This window comes from Eubalaena glacialis, chromosome 3 (genome assembly GCF_028564815.1).
Source record: "Eubalaena glacialis isolate mEubGla1 chromosome 3, mEubGla1.1.hap2.+ XY, whole genome shotgun sequence".
Taxonomy (NCBI): domain Eukaryota; kingdom Metazoa; phylum Chordata; class Mammalia; order Artiodactyla; family Balaenidae; genus Eubalaena; species Eubalaena glacialis.
Genome location: NC_083718.1, coordinates 159,845,494 through 159,864,619, shown reverse-complemented (window position 1 = coordinate 159,864,619; position 19,126 = coordinate 159,845,494). Strand labels below are relative to the sequence as shown.

Sequence of the window (19,126 nt, the reverse complement as noted above, 5' to 3'; positions counted from 1 at the left end):
GGAGACGCAGGAGCGGGGTCGGGGACGCGGGAGAAGGTTGCTGCGGGGAGGGGGCGGAGGAGGAGTCCAGGGGAGGATCTAGGGGCGTGTCGCGGGGGCGGGGACGGTAGTGTGGGCGGGGTGACGCGCTTCTCCACGCTCACCAGCTGCGCTGCATCTTTAGCGAAACTCCTTACCGGGACCATGTCCACTGTGGTAGCTCAGTCGCTGCATGTTTTTGGTCTTCGATCCCACGTGTCCAACAATGTGTTCTTCTTCGATGAACAGATCATTATATTTCCTTCAGGAAATCACTGTGTGAAGTACAATGTGGATCAGAAGTGGCAAAAATTCATTCCAGGTAAAACCCTTTCCAATCTGACACATACATAACCGTGTATGCCAAATATAACCCCATAATACCGACACGACGATTGAAAGGAAACTTTTTTGACCAACTTGAATATATGTATAGTTTTATAAATGTAGAAGAAATACATGTGTTGCCTTATTTAATGTATAGATTAATGAATCACACATACATAGTTAAAATCACATGTAAAATCATGTTAATTTAAAAGTACTTTTTTTCACTGTGATTTAATGAAAAAAATTCTTTTAAAGAGTTTCATGCATCTTCAATATCATTGTCTTTGTCGTCACCAGGGCCACTTTTTGAGTTTTCTAACAGTTTTCCAGAGTACACCACTTTCATGACAACACCTTTTGAACCCATGTATGGTGAAGACACTGGAGATTTCAGCCCAAGTCACACATAACCGTTTGTATACTGTAACATTTGGTTTTGTTCGCATTGGTGCTGCTAATAATATACATGATTTCCACAGCTTAACCACCTACTCTCTTTTTCCACTCTTTTTTGCACTCAACATGTTTTATTGTGACTTGCATACAAAAGACTGTACACTACATATATGTAATATTTAAAGAACTATAATAAAATGAAGATCTGTGAACCCACCAACAGGAGAGCAAATAGAACATTACCAGTTCCAGTGTTTCTCCCTGACTTCATTCTTCTCACACATGCAGACTCTCACTCCATCCTGGACTTTGTAATTATTCCCTTATTTCTCTACGTAATTTTACCACATCTCCATCTGTGTGGCCTTATGTAAGATATCCTTTTTGTTTGTGCTCTTCACCAGCTTTATATAAATGTAACCATAGTGTATGTATTCTGTGACTTGCTTCTTTTTTTCAACGACATACTTTTGAGATTCATGCATCTTGATACATATTAACTGAATTCATTTTATTACTCATAGGACTCTAATTCTCAAGTGTATTTATCCATTCTAGTGTTGATGGACATTTGGGAGTGAACTTTTTTTTTTGCTATTTCAAATGATGCCACTATAAACATTCTTGCACATGTGTACTCATCCACTTGTGCAGAGATTCTCCAGGGCACACACCAGGACTAAAATTACTGGGTAGTGTGGCAGTACCAATTCACACTGCCATTCCTCCACAACCTCACCCCCCTTTGCTATCTTTCTAGTTTCTACTTCCTAATTTTTGCTCGTCTGATGCTTGAGAAAGGGTATCTTATTGTGGTTTTAATGTGCATTTATCTAGTACTAATGAGGATGAAAAACTTTTCACACGGTTAAGGGGCTACTCATTCTGTGAAATGTCTTAAGTCTTTTATCCATATTCTGTGTTTTTTTGGGGGTAATTTTCTTACTGATTTATGGGCACACTTTATATTTTCTGTATGTTAACCCTTTGTCAGATATATATATATATATATATATATATATATATATATATATATATAACAAATAATTTCTCCCAGTTTGGAGCTTGTGTTTTCTTCCTCCTTATGGTATCCTGATGGACAGAAATTCTTAGTTTTAATGAAGTCAAATGTGTCAACCTTTTCCTTTTTGTGTCTTGTTAAGGAATCATCCCTTACCCCAAGCTTATTCTGTATTATCTCTTCGGTGCTCTATACATTTGCCTCTCACCTTTTAGGCTCTGGGTTAGGACGGTGCTGAGTGTGTTAGGGGAATAGCAAGGAGGCCAGTGTGGCTGGAGTGGAGTAAATGGAGGAGGAGTGAGAGGTGAGGCAGAGTAATGGGAGCAACGTCACGTGGGCTTTGAGGTCAAGGGCTCCTACTCTGAGTGAAGTGAGAAGCCAGCGGGAGGGGGGATTCTGAGCAGAGTGACATGATCTGACTTATGTTTCAACAGGTTCCTTCTGGCTACTGTACAGAGAATAGATTTAAGGAGGGGCAAGGGAGGAAGCAGGAGACCAGCTGAGAGACTATTGCTATTAATATAATCCAGGTGAGAGAACATGGTGGCTCGCAGCAGGTGGCAGGCAATAGGGTGGTGAAAAGAGATCAAAGCCTGGCTGTATTTTGAAGGTGAAGGTGACAGGTTTCCTCATAGACCTGATGTAGGTGGAAGAGAAAAGGAAAAAGCAAGGGTTTTGGCCTGAGCAACCAGAAGGATGGAGTTGCTGCTAACTGAAGCAGGAAAGACTTCAGAATGAGCAGCTTTGTGGAGTGTATCAGGAGGTTAGTTTTTGACATGGGAAGACTGAGATGCCTGATAAATATGCAAATGGGATCCTAAGCAAGCACTTTGATGTCAGGTCTGGGTTCAAGAGAGAGAGAGGTCCAGGCTGGTGATAGAAATTTGAGGGTCATCAGCATGGAGGTGAAATATTAGGTCCATAGAATGGATTGGATCCCCCAGGGAGTGAATATGTTTATGAAAGAGAAGGTGAAAGATTGGGCTCTGGGGCACTCCTACATATAGTGCCAGGGAAATGTGGAACAACCTGCAAAAGAGTCTTTGGAGGTGTAGCCAGAAAGATAAGAGGAAATCCATGCAAGAGGTGAACGTATTTCAAGGAGGAATCAGTCACTGACTGGGTTAAAACAATGCGAAAGCATTTACAGACTCTGCAGTCAGTCAGTGTATATTGGTGGCAGGCGCTGGTGATTGAAAGAATGAATAAGCAAGAGAGCCAGACCAGGAGCTCTCACTATTGTAGTGGGGACAGGTATGTATTCAAATGAGCGGGACTATGTAAATGAGCAGCACACCTGCTAGGCCAGGTACAGCCCTGGTACAAAAGCGCAGAGGAGGGATTGAACTGTTGCCCTTTCCGTCCTCCAGAAAATCTCATCTATGTGCACACTTTCAACTCCCCACCATGACTTTTTAAAAAATTTTTTTCTAAAGGCCAAAAGTAAATATTTCTTTTATTGTTTTATACAGTGTTTGTTTGTATACCAACTTTTTGTTAACTGTTCCTTCTTGTTTCTCCATCTTCCTTTCTTTTTTTCTTCTTTTTAATTTTTACTGGGGTATAATTGATTTACAATGTTGTGTTAGTTTCAGGTGTACAGCAAAGTGAATCTGTTATACAAATACATATATCCACTCTTGTTCAGATTCTTTTCCCATATAGGCCATTACAGAGTACTGAGTGGAGTTCCCTGTGCTGTACAGTAGGTCCTTATTAGTTATCTATTTTATATATAGTGGTATGTATGTATCAATCCCAGTCTTCCAAATGATCCCTCCCCCCTCCTTGCCCCTCAGTAACCATAAGTTTATTTTCTATATCTGTAACTCTATTTCAGTTTTATAGATAAGTTCATTTGTAGCCTTTTTTTAGATTCCACATATAAGCGATATCATATGATATTTATCTTTGTCTGACTTATATCATTCACTATGAGAATCTCTAGGTCCATCCATGTTGCAGCAAATGGCATTATTTTGTTCTTTTTTTATGGATGAGTAATATTCCATTGTGTATATGTGCCACATCTTCTTTATCCATTCTTCTATATATGGACATTTAGGTTACTTCCATATCTTGGCTATTGTGATAGTGCTACAGTGAATATTGAGGTGCATATATCTTTTCCAGTTATGGTTTTCTCCAGATACATGCCCAGGGTGGGATTGCTGGATCATATGGTAACTCTATTTTCAGTTTTTTAAGGAACCTCCATACTGTTCTCCATACTGGCTGTACCAGTTTGCATTCTCACCAACAGTGTAGGAGGGTTCCCTTTTCTCCACACCCTCTCCAGCATTTATTGTTTGCAGATTTTTTTTTTAACAGCTTTATTGGGGTATAATTGCTTTACAATGGTGTGTTAGTTTCTGCTATATAACAAAGTGAATCAGCTATATGTATACATATATCCCCATATCTCCTGCCTCTTGCATCTCCCTCCCACCCTCCCTATCCCACCCCTCTAGGTGGTCACAAAGCACCGAGCTGATCTCCCTGTGCTATGCGGCTGCTTCCGACTAGCTATCTGTTTTACATTTGGTAGTGTATATATGTTCATGCCACTCTCTCACTTCGTCCCAGCTTACCCTTCCACCTCCCTGTGTCCTCAAGTCCATTCTCTACGTCTGCATCTTTATTCTTGTCCTGCCCTTCTTCGGTTCTCCAGAACCTTTTTTTTTTTTTGTAGATTCCATATATATGTGTTAGCATACAGTATTTGTTTTTCTCTTTCTGACTTACTTCACTCTGTATGACAGACTCTAGGTCCCTCCACCTCACTACAAATAACTCAATTTTGTTTCTTTTTATGGCTGACTAATATTCCATTGTATATATGCACCACATCTTCTTAATCCATTCATCTGTCGATGGACACTTAGGTTGCTTCCATGCCCTGGCTACTGTAAATAAAGCTGCAATGAACATTGTGGTACTTGACTCTTTTTGAATTATGGTTTTCTCAGGGTATATGCCCAGTAGTGGGATTGCTGGGTCGTATGGTAGTTCTATTTGTAGTTTTCTAAGGAACCTCCATACTGTTCTCCATAGTGGCTGTATCAATTTACATTCCCACCAACAGTGCAAGAGGGTTCCCTTTTCTCTACACCCTCTCCAGCATTTATTGTTTGCAGATTTTTTGATGATGGCCGTTCTGACTGGTGTGAGGTGATACCTCATTGTAGTTTTGATTTGCATTTCTCTAATAATTCGTGATGTTGAGCAGCTTTTCATGTGCCTCTTGGCCATCTGTATGTCTTTGGAGAAATGTCTATTTAGATCTTCAGCCCATTTTTTGATTGGGTTGTTTGTTTTTTTGATATTGAGCTGCACAAGCTGTTTATATATTTTGGAGATTAATCCCTTGTTGGTTGTTTCATTTGCAAATATTTTCTCCCATTCTGAGGGTTTTCTTTTCTTTTTGTTTATGGTTTCCTTTGCTGTGCAAAAGCTTTTAAGTTTAATTAGGTCCCATTTGTTTATTTTTGTTTTTATTTTCATTACTCTAGGAGGTGGATTGAAAAAGATTTTGTTGCAATTTATGTCAGAAGTATTCTCCCTATGTTTTCCTCTAAAAGTTTTTAGTATCCGGCCTTACATTTAGGCCTTTAATCCATTTTGAGTTTATTTTTGTGTATAGTGTTAGGGTGTGTTCTACTTTCATTCTTTTACATGTAACTGTCCAGTTTTCCCAGCACCACTTATTGAAGAGCCTGTCTTTTCTCCGTTGTATATTCTTGCCTCCTTTGTCATAGATTAGGTGACCACAATGCATGGGTTTATCTCTGGACTTTCTATCCTGTTCCATTGATCTATATTTCTGTTTTTGTGCCAGTACCATACTGTCTTTATCACTGTAGCTTTGTAGTATAGTCTGAAGTCAGGGAGCCTGATTCCTCCAGCTCCGTTTTCCTTTCTCAAGATTGCTTTGGCTATTTGTGGTCTTTTGTGTCTCCATACAAATTGTAAAAATTTTTTGTTCTAATTCTGTGAAAAATGCCATTGGTAATTTGATAGGGATTGCATTGAATCTGTAGATTCCTTTGTGTAGTATAGTCATTTTCACAATATTGATTCTTTCAATCCAAGAACATAGTATGTCTCTCCATCTGTTTGTGTCATCTTTTATTTCTTTCATCAATATCCTATAGCCCCATGACTTTTATCTCAAATCTGTATTTCAGTCCAAACATCTCCCCCAGCTTTCATCATATCCAGCTGCCTGCTAGACCTATTTACCTGAAAGTTCTACAGTATGTACCTCACACACAATATATCCAGAATGGAATTTATCATTTCCTTTTTTCTCCCTCTTTCCTTAAGAGCCTACTTTGCCAGCTATCCAAACACATGATAAGGATATGATTACAAAAATAAGCTAGTCCTAGTATACAATATCCCAGAACCCAGTAACGCACACATAAATGAATACAATGGATAAATGAATTTAATACAACATAAAGGTGGCATTAGTAATTAGTGCTGGGATAACCAGTTAGGTATTGATATTTGGGAAAGGGGAATCATCATGAACCTGAGACAGATTAAAGACTTCAGTGCAAAAAAAAATGAAATCATAAAAAACTGGAAGCAAATAAGCATGATTAAATCAGAAATATTTGCATGGACTATTTTCAGTGAAAAACAGTGGACATGACCTTCACCATGGCCCCTAGCTCCCTTAGCCTGTGTTCCATCCCAGTTGTCACCACCACTCCCATCACCAAACCAGAAACCTAAATGTCATTCATTACTCCTCTCTCTCCATCAGCCCCTCACCCCGCCTTCACTGAGTCCTCCTGGTTTTACCCCTTAGCATTTCTCTAACCTCCTGTTCCCATCACCCCTACTGCCTTCCTGTTGCTCATTGCTGCCATGTGTCCCGATTTTTGAAATAACCTGCTGAAGTTTCCTTCCCTCCAGGATTGTCTTCCGTACAGTTGCCAGAGGGATCTTTCTACAACACACATCGGACCTTCCTAAAATTTCCCAGGGCCTTCCCATTGGCCTCCCTGGTAAAGTCCAAACTCTCACGCAAGGCTGTCAGTGACGCAAACCCTGGGTTCTTCTCAGAGGTTCAGGTACTCCCTGCAGCCCTTCCAGAGAAGCCCGCAGGCTGGTCCAACTTGTTGCGGCTTGTGTGACGCAGCAGCATGGAGTCCATCGTGTCACTTTCTAGCACAGCTTCCCCTGCCTCTCTCACCCGCCCTGCCCGGGGCTTGTATCAGGCCAAATTACTGTGACGCACAGCCTGGGGCCCGTGATGCTTTTAGGGACCCAAGAAAATATTTTAATTTTAATTTATTTTAAAATCAGGAACAAATGAATATAATACTAGTGAATCCAGCATGGATTATATTCTTCTTTAAACCAATGAGTCATAAAGTATAATTTTTACCATATTTTAATGGAGGAAGGGGCCCATGAAAGCAGAAGTGTCTAGGGCCCATGAAAATTATAATGCAGACCTGATTATATTACCCAAATAAAGCATTTGCAGTTTAATCTTTACATCAGGCTCTGCTCTCTAGAGGCCCATGGCCTTCATTCTCACGCTTGTTACCTCATGGACAAGAAGAGTGTTCGACCACCAGATATCACCTCTTTATTCCTGAAATTCCTTTATTCCTTTATTCCTGGGATGCATGGATAGAATGCATCCCTCCTGGTTTTGAAGGAAGCACGGGCTTTACCATAAAGCCCGTTCAGCAGACCTCTGCATCTGTCTCTCAGCCAGAATGTCACATAGATCACTTAACTGCAAGAGAGGCTGAGGAATCCAGTGGTTAACATCCCAGCCTGGAAAGTGGAGGAAGAGTATTGAGTGCTGATTGCTCAGGGCATAAAGGCCTCTGATCTGACCCTACTGCATGCTCCAGACCCATCTTTGGTCACCCCTGACTCACAGGGGATGCTCAGCCATCTCCCGCCATGTGCAGTTCCCCCTCCATCTATACCCTTTCTCACATCCACACCTTTGCCCTTCCTGACGTGCCTCACCACCCCCCCGCCACACTTCATCTTCCTTCAGGAATCCTTCCCTGACTTCTCCTCCCACCACGGCCTCAGTGAGGTGCCCATCCTAGTTATTTTCATAATAGGCCAGACACAGTTGCCCCGAGGGACACAGGGATTGACAATTACCTGTGTCTGCACTTTTCTCCTGTTGCCTCGGCAGTGCCCACCACAGTGCCTGGTTCATGCTGAATCTTGGTGAATGCATGATCTCCCCTCACAAGCTCCTCTCCTTTGTTTGCAGGCTCAGACAAGAGTCAGGGCATGTTGGCCTTGTCCATGAGTCCCAATCGGCGATACCTCGCTATCTCCGAGACTGTGCAAGAAAAACCCGTCATCACCATTTATGAGCTGTCATCCGTTCCTTGCCGAAAGCGCAAAGTCCTTAATAATTTTGACTTCCCAGTTCAGAAGTTCATTTGCATGGCTTTTTCTCCAGACTCTAAATACCTCTTGACCCAGACCTCACCTCCAGAGTCAAACCTTGTCTATTGGCTGTGGGAAAAACAGAAAGTAATGGCCATCGTTAGAACTGATACTCAGAACAATGCTGTCTACCAGGTACCACCCAGCATGACAAGTATGGTGCAAATTATTAAAAAATAGTACAAGCTGTCCCTCATTGAATGCTTTCTGTGTGTCAGGAATAGTGCTAATTTCTTAAAATGCATTTTAAAATTTGCCTCACAACACCATATAAGGTATGCATAACTATTGTCTCTGTTTTAAAGATGAAGGAACTGAGGCTCCAAGAACTTAGCAGGGCCAGACTCCCTGACTCCCTGGGCTGTGTTCTTCACTTTGGCCCAGAACTGCTTTCTGGTCCCAGGTCAAGCCCAGAGGCGGGTTGATCAAATTTACTGTCTCTCCCTGGTCCTGGCCTCTTCCGGGCAGCATTGAGGGGCAGTAGGAAGACTTCAGGAAGGTGGTGTGAAGTGGTAGGTCTTTAGGAAGCTGTCCATGAAATCGCATTTACGTGGGGAGCAGAAGTTTCTATCGTGGTTTGAGGGCAAAATGAAGAGGATGTGTCTGGGGGCTGGTTGGGGCACAAGGAGGCTTTTCTTGGAGCAGTCAACCTGGTCTAGGATCTAGTGCTCAGTTTTCCAAGTCCAAGCACTCAGTTCTGTTCACGTTCAGAGATATTGGCTAGTCAGCATCTCGGGCACAGACTCCGTTATTCTCACAAGAGTCTGGCTTGTGAACCAGCATGTCACAACCAGAACACACAGCATTTATCCAGTGTATTTCCTCCCTGGTAACAGAAGAGTCCTTGGGAGATGAAATTAGTAGTCAGAAGGTTGCTTGGTGATCACGGAATCAGAGCAAAGGCAGGTAGAGCCCAAAGATTATTTCACCCAGGTGACAGTAAGGCATGATATGGCATCCTATTCAGAGCAGGAAGCACCTCCTCTCAAATAGATCCAGGAAACATTCATTGGATGCCTGCTCTGAACCCAGCACTGGGATACAGAGATGAAAAAGCCACAGCCCCACCAGGTGCTCACCATCCAGTGGAGGTGACAGGTTGACTGCCCATGACTGCACATTGGGATGAGGGTAGAGATAAAGGAAGTTTAGTCCCTGACATGTGGTTCCTTCACCCTGAACAGGGCACATAAACCTGCCAAACACTCATTTTATGCTTCCAGCTGAGCCTTCATTCCATTTTGTTGGCACAGAGTTTGGTGATTGTCAAGACCTGCTCATCTTGCTTTTTGGCCTTTGTCAGATGACTTTTGAAGGTTTCCTAGGTTAAAGACTCATGGGCTGTACAAATATAATAGATATAGATCTGTCCTCTTGTCAAGTATGGTCTTAAAATTATATGATTTAGTGATATTTAAAGGATCCTATGAGCTACCTGGGATAACTCGTAATTAGTAAAATGGGAAATAATGCCATCAAGTTTAGTTTTATATATCTTTTTCTTTAATTCCTTCCCATTTTACAGGTGAGCTTCAATCCCCAGGATAACACTCAGATTTGTGTCACTGGAAATGGGATGTTTAAGCTTCTCCGTTTTGCTGAGGGAACCCTGAAGCAAACTAATTTTCAGAGGGGAGAACCCCAAAACTATCTCGCCCACACCTGGGTGTCTGATGACAAGATTGTTGTTGGCACTGACACAGGCAGGCTCTTCCTCTTTGAGTCTGGAGATCAACGCTGGGAGACAAGTATCATGGTCAGGGAGCCCACCAGCGAGACGAAGGACCTGGGGGTGATCCAGGAATCCGAGAGGTAATGGCGCCCTCTGGTCAGGAGTTCTTGGAAAAATACACTCATCGTGGTAATAGCATTACACCGAAAACAGCATTCTTTAAAAATCACTCCTATCCCCTCTACCTTAAAAATCAATGCTTTTCATTTTCCCTCTGCCTTTCTAGTGTTCTTCCGTAGTCAAGCACAAATTTGAAAGTTATGACCATAACCTAGATACAATTCTTTTTATTTTTATACCTAACCTCATTTTATAAACGTTTTAGTATGACTAGTCTTCAAAACCACAGATTTTCAAAAATATGTTTTCTAAAGGCTGCCTAATTTACTGAATCAATTAAATAAATGTCCACCAAACCCTTGCAGTGTGCAAGGCATCTTGCCAGGTGCTGGGGACACTGGTCCATAGGACCTTACAATTCAGTGGGAGGCACCAGACCAACAAGGAAGTGCAAGGAAATGTTGTCGGTCAATCTGACAAAGCATATGGGCTAAAGTGGGGGGTCAGGATAGAGCTGTCAATTTTACCTCTACTGCAACCAATAACAGTCGTATCTCACCCATATTGGAAAGTACCATTGTGTGTTCCACTGCCTTAAGCACTTTATATATATCCTCATTTGAGTCTTACCTTAAAAAGTATATATTATTATCATGCCCATTTTATAGATGAGGAAACTGAGGCTGAAAGAGGTTAAGTGCCTCGCCCAGTATCACAGCACTGTTAAATGACAGGTCAGGATTCAAACCCAGATCTGTCTGACCCCAGAGCCTGAGCCCTCAACCACAATGGCACACTGTAGATGCCTCTTCCTCAGTGACTTTGGGTTCACCCATTTTCACCACCCTCCATGCCAATGACGTCTCCTTTTTTATCGTGAGTATGTTGAGAACTTGCTTAAGACCATATGCCCTCCAGTTTTCTGGGTTCACCATCCTTCAGTGGGTCCAGGGCTCCAAGAATAAAGCCTCAGACTCCTGAACACATCCCTGCTGCTCGGACCCTTCTTTACGTCTGCAGCATCAGCTCTTGCCTCTGTCTACCGCACCTGCTTCATGCACTCTCCTGCTTCTGGGCTTGGTCTGCCCCCACCCCGACCCCACTCCCCTGGACATAGACACATGCCTGACACAGTCCTCTTTGTCCTTCACATCTCAGCTGGGAGCTCTCAGCCTCTGCTCATCTCAGATAGGTGGTCCTTCTCTGTAACTGTCCTCAGAAAACCCTTGTTAGCTGCTGACTGGATGCTCCCATCCTACTCAGCTGCCCTTAACAGTCCTTATCACATGCCCCCTAGACCATCAGCTTCTCAGGGCAGGAACTGTGTCAACTTATTTACCATTGTTTCACAGAGCTGTTAACACAGCATAACTCCAGTAAATTTTATATGAATGAATGAATGAATGAATGAAAACATGTGTGAATGAATGAAAGAGAAACAATGGAAGGAAGGGAGGAAGGAGAAGGGAGGCAGGGAGGAAATGGAAACCTGGATTCAAATCTCAGCTCTTGGGACTTCTCTGGTGGTCTAGTGGTTAGGACTCCACACTTCCACTGCAGGGGGCACAGGTTTGATCCCTGGTAGGGGAAATAAGATCCCGCATGCCTTGCAGCATGGCCAAAACAAAAAAACAAAAACAAAAAACAAAACAAAACAAAAAACAAACAAAAAAACACCAAGTATCAGCTCTTCCCCTTACTAATTTTGTGATCTTGGAAACAACCCCTCTGAGCCACTTTTTTCCAAACAACGAAATGAATATAATAATAACAATGAAAACACTGACCACACAGGTTTGCAAGACTTCCACATAAATGCATAACCTTCCGTCTTCCATGGAGCTCGGGTAGCATTCCAGCCAAAGGGGAGCATTTGGGCCGTGGGAAAGGGGCTCATGCTGGTTTCTCCCACACCCAAGGACAGCCCTTCTTTCTCATCCCTAGCAGGATTCATCTCCTTGGAATCGTCTCTGTTATCTTTACATGCTGTCTTCTTTTCCAGCCTGATCGAATTTCCAACAATCACCTCCCCAGTCCCTTCCCACGAGCAGGTTGTGATGGCCAGCAGCCACCACCAGCTGTCCCTGCCCCAGGTGTCTGCCATCGCAGCCTATTCCAAGGGATTTGCCTGCTCTGCTGGGCCAGGGAGAGTTCTACTGTTTGAGAAGATGGAAGAGAAGGAGTTTTACCGTGAGAGCAGTGAAATCCGGGTAAGGAGGGGAGGAAGAAGCAATACTGGGGTCCGACTGGCATTTGTTCTCTGGCAGCAGAGCACTGACAGGGCATCTGATGCAGGGAGAGGGGCTGAGGGCTGAGCCATTTGTCCTGAGGGGAGTTTTAAGATGGGTTGGACAGAATTGGGGTATAGAATTAGGGAGATCCGGATCTGACTCCTGGGAGAGAGCTTTGGCAAATTCTATTTTCTCTTTGAAGTTCAGTGTTCCCATAATGTATATTGATATTTAATGTCAAGAAAACTACCTGGTACACAGCAAGCATTCAGTAGATATTTGGGGAATAAGTGATACAAACTGTTCTGGAGAGAGAGCTTATCTGGTTGGGGAAGAACCAGGAAGGCTTCAAGGTGTTTGAGGATAATCTTTGAGGAAGGGTCGTAGAGGATGGATAACATTTGACAGGAAGAAACATCAGGAATTCCAGGTGAAAGGAACAAATTAAGCAAAGGCACCACTGACAGGGAGCAGGTGGTGTGTTTGGGAGACGTCTGTTGCCCAGTGGAGGGGCCTGAAGTCACTTGAAGGGAAAGAGAGGAGCTAAGGCTGGTGAAAGATGGCAAAGCCAGCTAGTGGAGTGTGTATGTAAATGGGCAGGCATCCTGCTTTCAGTGAGGAAGCATTATGCTTCAGAAAAGTAATCTGCCGTTGCTGCATGGTGCAGGCGATTTGGGGGCGTTGGATATGAAGTGGTTAAATACACAATGAATGAGTCAGACTTGACTCTGAGGTTTACTGGCTGAGTGACTTCACATGAGTTGCTGAATCTAGCAAACCTGTGTCTCTTTGTTAAGGAAATAGCCTATCCCTTGTGGTTATCGAAAGGGTTAAACGACATCTGTGTAATCACTGATGCAGTGCCTGTGCTTAATAAATGATACTAGTTATTATTGCCACCGTTAGGAATCAGTTCTGAGGCTTTTTTGTTACTGAAGCGAAAAGGCAGTGAGGTCTAGGATCACAGCAGTGGGAAGCAGAGAGAGCCTTTGTGAAGGTTGAGTCTGTAGGACGTTCCCTGAGCAGATGCGGGAGCCCAGAGATAAGGAGCTCTCAGGGAGAACGCCCAGATTCTGTGCTGGATGCTGGGAAAGGATGCCACAGCACGAAAACTGGAGGTGAGAGCAAGGTGGGTGGGGGCTCGGGGGGACCACTGTGAGTTTACTTTGCCTATAAAGCAGGTCATTCTTTTGTGTGCTTATTCATTTAACAAATATTTATTGAGTGTTTACTATGTGCCAGGCTCTATGCTCAGGGCTGGTATACAGATGAGAAGTAACCACACTAAGACTTGCCCTTAGAGCTCAGTCAACAAGTAAACAAACAAATATGAACAGATTGTTGGATGAGATCAATTCTGTGAAGAAAATAAAGCCAGGAAAGGACAGGGTGCGAGAGGGACTTCTGTTCTAGAGAGAGTGACCTGGGGAGGCCTCGCTGAGGAATGCTGACATTTGACCAGAGACAAGGATAAAGTGAAGCAGTTGGATATGTGGTTTAGAGCTTGGGAGTGAGATCAATATATCCACCACACACACATCCACACCCACACACACACACACACACACACACACCCATAGCGCTTGGCTTGTATCTAGCACGTAGTCAATGCTTTATTTTCACTATTTTAAGTATTTATTATTGTAATTACTTTACTACTATTGTTTTCATTGAACCCTTATATTAGGTAAAATCACTGAGAGAGAAAATATAGAGCCAAAAAGAGAACTGAGGACAAAACTTTGCATTTCCTAATTTCAAGACTGAGACAGGATGAGGATCCAGCAGGGCACTGAGAAGGTGTTGTCCTTCACTCATTCAGTCAACAAACGTCCGTCGTGCAGCTATCACGGGCCAGGCTCTGTGGTGCGGCCTGCGGTGGGCGAATCAGACGTGGGCGCTTCCCTCGGGGACCTCACTGTCTGGGGGAGGGCCGTGAGACCACACCGCGCAGTCACTGAGCGCCTGCTATGTGTCAGGCACGGCTCCAAGCACCAGGAGACAGACGTGGGGACAGACATGGTCCTCGATCTGCGTATCCCATTCTACTTTACACAGTGTGATGCGTGTGACAGCAGAGGGAACCCCGGGTGCTGTGGGCACATTGAGGGAACATCAGGGCTCACTCAGCCCAGGGTGGTCAGGGAGGGCTTCCCAGAGCCCTTGCTCTTCTGGCGAGGCAGGGAGAGTAGACTTCATGAGGATGGGTTAGGGGATACATAGGAAGACAGGACTCCAGGCAGGGGCAGGGCAGCACAGGAGGCCAGGGTCTTCTAGGGAGGAAGGTGCCAAGGTCACTGCTGCAGGCTCTAGAAAAGCCTAGAAGATGAGGGCTGAGCAGGGACATCAGGCTTTGGTGATGTTTATGAGAACAGTTTCAGTAAATGATGCAGTGGAAGCCACATTATAAGGAATTAAGAACTGAGTGTGTGGTAGGGAAGTGGAGATGGTACATGCAGACCAGACTTTCAATAAGTTTGGTTGTTAGTGGAAGGAGAGAAATAGCAGGGAAAAGGAAATCTAGTTTCATAATGTCCACTAGGAACTCCTGGCCCCCTGAGACCGCTGCAGGAGCTGTGTGACCCCTTCTCTTCTCTCTGCCCTGTCACCCACTCCACGTGGTAGAAGGGCTGCCACCTTCCCCTCTACTGCCCTGGAGCACACACTGTGTACCTGGTGCAGGTGGGCACCCACACTGGGCTCCCAACAGCTGGGCGAGAGTCGGGGTTAGACTAACGCTGGTTGCGAGGGGGGATCTCAAACTGAGATGTACAGATGGATCAGTTTCACCTGTGTCGCTGCCTTATTTTTCAGCCACTAATCACTTAAAGGTGAGTAGGAAACCCACAGAAACGGAGGCCCCTCAAGCCCTCCCTTCTCCACGTCTGAGGAGGATCCAGGAAGCATGGTCAGGAGTCTATAAGCTACAGTATCTGAGAGAATCTGAAAGCCCGAGGACACCCTGACAATGTGAGGGCATTGCTGACCGCTGTCCTGTGTCTTGGGCAGATTCCTGTGGACCCACAGAGCAATGACCCGAGTCAGTCAGACAAACAGGACGTGCTCTGCATGTGCTTCAGCCCCTCCGAGGAAACGCTGATCGCCAGCACCAGCAAGAACCAGCTCTACAGCATCACCATGTCCCTGACGGAGATCAGCAAGGTGGGTCTCCCAGCGGCGCTTCCTTCCAGCCCGGGGACTGGTCACCATGTGGGAAAATTTTAATCCACTTCCTGAGTGCAGGCTCACTCACCACTTCATAACAGAGCAAAAGAAACTCAAATTTCAAGCTGTCTGTGTAAGGAGCGCTCCGATACCCTGGGCGGCGGGGGGAGTGGTGCCCGGGAATGTGACTGCTGCAGCCTCTTTGGAGAACACCCTGGAGACATCTGTCAGATTTAAATTGTACCTGTCTTTAACCCAGCAAGCAAGTGTACTTCAGATATTTAATGTACGGCTATACCTGCTTCTGTGCACAGAGATGTATATATGTAAAGGTTTATCATTGCTTTTTGTTTTTAAATAACAAAGAAAGCCAGTATGAATACACTGCAGACATTGCAACAAAAAAGCGGTATTAAAGATAAAAAGAATCACTTTGTACTTATAAAAAGTTCACTTCATCAAGCAGACATTAGTTTTAAATTTGTATGCACCTAATAACATGGACTCAAAATATATCCAGCAAACTTTGGCAGAACAACAAGGAAAATAAACCACCTACAATCGTAGGAGATTTTAATATATCTTTCTCAGTAATGGTGGTTTTCTAAATAACAGCTGTATTGAGTTATAATTCATTATACAGTTCACCTATTTAAAGTGTACAATACAATGGTTTTTAGTGTATTCACAGAGCTGTGCAGCCATTACCTCCATCAATTTTAGAACACTTTCATCACTTAAAAAAAAAATATGCCCTTTAGCTATTATGCTCCCACCATCCCATCTGCCTCCCTCCCAGCTGTAGCCAACCACTAATGTCTTGTGTCTGTATAGATTTGCCTTTTCTGAACATTGCATACCAATATGTGGACTCTTGGGACTGGCTTCTTTCACTTAGCACAATGTTTTCAAGTTTCATCCATGTGGTAGCATGTATCAGTACTCCACTCCTTTTTGTTTTTTGGCTGCGTCGGGTCATTGAGGCATGCAGGATGTTTCGTTGTGGTGCTTGGCATGCAGGATCTTTTGTTGCGGTGCTCGGGCTTTTCTCTAGTTGTGGTGTGCGGGCTTCTCTCTAGTTGTGGCGTGTGGGTTTTCCCTCTCTAATTGTGTCATGCAGGCTCCAGGGTGCGTGGGCACTACAATTTGCGGCATGTGGGCTCTCTCCTTAAGGTGCGTGAGCTCAGTAGTTGCAGCGCATGGGCTTAGTTGCCTCACAGCATGTGGGATCGTAGGTCCCCGATCAGGGATTGAACCTGCGTCGCCTGCATTGGAAGGCAGATTCTTTACCACTGGACCACCAGGGAAGTCCCTTGTACTCCATTCCTTTTCATGGCCAAATAATATTCCATTGCATGGCTGTACCACTTTTGTTGGTCTAATCATCAGTTGATGAACATTTGGGCTGTTTCTACCTTTTAGATATTATAAATACTGCTGCTATAAACATCTGTGTACAAGTTTTTCGGTGGACATATGTTTTTATCCCTCTGGGTGTATACCTAGGAGTGGAATTCCTGGGTCACATAGTAACTCAATATTTAAACATTTAAGGAACTGCCAGATAGTTTTCCAAGGTACTGCACCATTTATATTCCTATCAGCTGTGTACGAGTGTTCTCATTTCTCTCTATTTTTGCCAAGATTTGTTCTTATCTGATTTTTAAATTACAATCACTCCCTCTTGCAAGAGCACCGGAATCACAACTAACTGCTGAACAATCATCAACAGGAAGACACTGGAACTCACCAAAAAAGATACCCCACATCCAAAGACAAAGGAGAAGCCACAACGAGATGGTAGAAGGGGTGCAATCACAATAAAATCAAATCCCATAACTGCTGGGTGGGTGACTCACAAGCTGGAGAACAATTATACCACGGAAGTCCACCCACTGGAGTGAAGGTTCTGAGCCCCACGTCAGGCTTCCCAACCTGAGGGTCCGGCAACGGGAGGAGGAATTCCTAGAGAATCAGACTTTGAAGGCTAGCAGGATTTGATTGCAGGACTTCAACAGGATTGGGGGAAACAGAGACTCCACTCTTGGAGGGCACACACAAAGTAGTGTGTTCATCGGAACCCACGGGAAGGAGCAGTGACCCCACAGGAGACTGAATCAGACCTACCTGCTAGTGTTGGAGGGTCTCCTGCAGAGGTGGGGGGTGGCTGTGTCTCACCGTGAGGACAAGGACACTGGCAGCAGAAGTTCTGGGAAGTACTCCTTGGTGTGAACCCTCCCAGAGTACGCCATTAGCCCCACCAAAGAGCCTGGGTAGGCTCCAGTGTTGGGTCGCCTCAGGCCAAACAACCAACAGGGTGGGAACCCAGCCCCACCCATCAGAAGACAAGTGGATTAAAGTTTTACTGAGCTCTGCCCACCAGAGCAACAGCCAGCTCTACCCACCACCAGTCCCTTCCATGAGAAAACTTGCACAAGCCTCTTAGATAGCCTCATCCACCAGAGGGCAGACAGCAGAGGCAAGAAGAGCTACAGTCCTGCAGCCTGTGGAACAAAAACCACATTCACAGAAAGACACACAAGATGAAAAGGCAAGGAGCTATGTGCCAGATGAAGGAACAAGATAAAACCCCAGAAAAACAACTAAATGAAGTGGAGATAGGCAACCTTCCAGAAAAAGAATTCAGAATAATGATAGTGAAGATGATCCAGGACCTCAGAAAAAGAATGGAGGCAAAGATCAAGAAGATGCAAGAAATGTTTAACAAAGACCTAGAAGAATTAAAGAACAAACAAACAGAGATGAACAATACAATAACTGAAATGAAAACTACACTAGAAGGAATCAATAGCAGAATAACTGAGGCAGAAGAACGGATAAGTGACCTGGAAGACAGAATGGTGGAGTTCACTGCTGTGGAACAGACTAAAGAAAAAAGAATGAAAAGAAATGAAGGCAGCCTAAGAGACCTCTGGGACAACATTAAACGCAACAACATTCGCATTGTAGAGGTCCCAGAAGGAGAAGAGAGAGAGAAAGGACCCGAGAAAATATTTGAAGAGATTATAGTCGAAAACTTCCCTAACATGGGACAGGAAATAGCTACCCAAGTCCAGGAAGCGCAGAGAGTTCCATACAGGATAAACCCAAGGAGAAACACGCCGAGACACATAGTAATCAAATTGGCAAAAATTAAAGACAAAGAAAAATTATTGAAAGCAGCAAGGGAAAAATGACAAATAACATACAAGGGAACTCCCATAAGGTTAACAGCTGATTTCTCAGCAGAAACTCTACAAGCCAGAAGGGAGTGGCATGATATACTTAAAGTGATGAAAGGGAAGAACCTACAACCAAGATTACTCTACCCGGCAAGGATCTCATTTAGATTTGATGGAGAAATCAAAAGCTTTACAGACAAGCAAAAGCTAAGAGAATTCAGCACCACCAAACCAGCTCTACAACAAATGCTAAAGGAACTTCTCTAAGTGTGAAACACAAGAGAAGAAAAGGACCTACAAAAACAAACCCAAAACAATTAAGAAAATGGTCATAGGAACATACATATCGATAATTACCTTAAACGTGAATGGATTAAATGCTCCAACCAAAAGACACAGGCTTGCTGAATGGATACAAAAACAAGACCCATCTATATGCTGTTTACAAGAGACCCACTTCAGACCTAGGGACACATACAGAATGAAAGTGAGGGGATGGAAAAAGATATTCCATGCAAATGGAAATCAAAAGAAAGCTGGAGTAGCT

General features: G+C 43.9%; 1 protein-coding gene across 1 annotated transcript in view; it reads left to right on the top strand.

The window, feature by feature from the left end:
* Positions 1–183: 183 nt before the first annotated feature.
* Positions 184–19,126, top strand: part of CFAP57 (cilia and flagella associated protein 57) — a 75,348-nt gene continuing 56,405 nt past the window's right edge. Inside the window, exons 1-5 of the mRNA XM_061184008.1 lie at positions 184–340; positions 8,028–8,344; positions 9,735–10,021; positions 12,004–12,211; positions 15,242–15,394. Of these exons, the coding sequence (XP_061039991.1) occupies positions 184–340; positions 8,028–8,344; positions 9,735–10,021; positions 12,004–12,211; positions 15,242–15,394 (1,122 nt within the window). The remainder of the gene's footprint in view (positions 341–8,027; positions 8,345–9,734; positions 10,022–12,003; positions 12,212–15,241; positions 15,395–19,126) is intronic.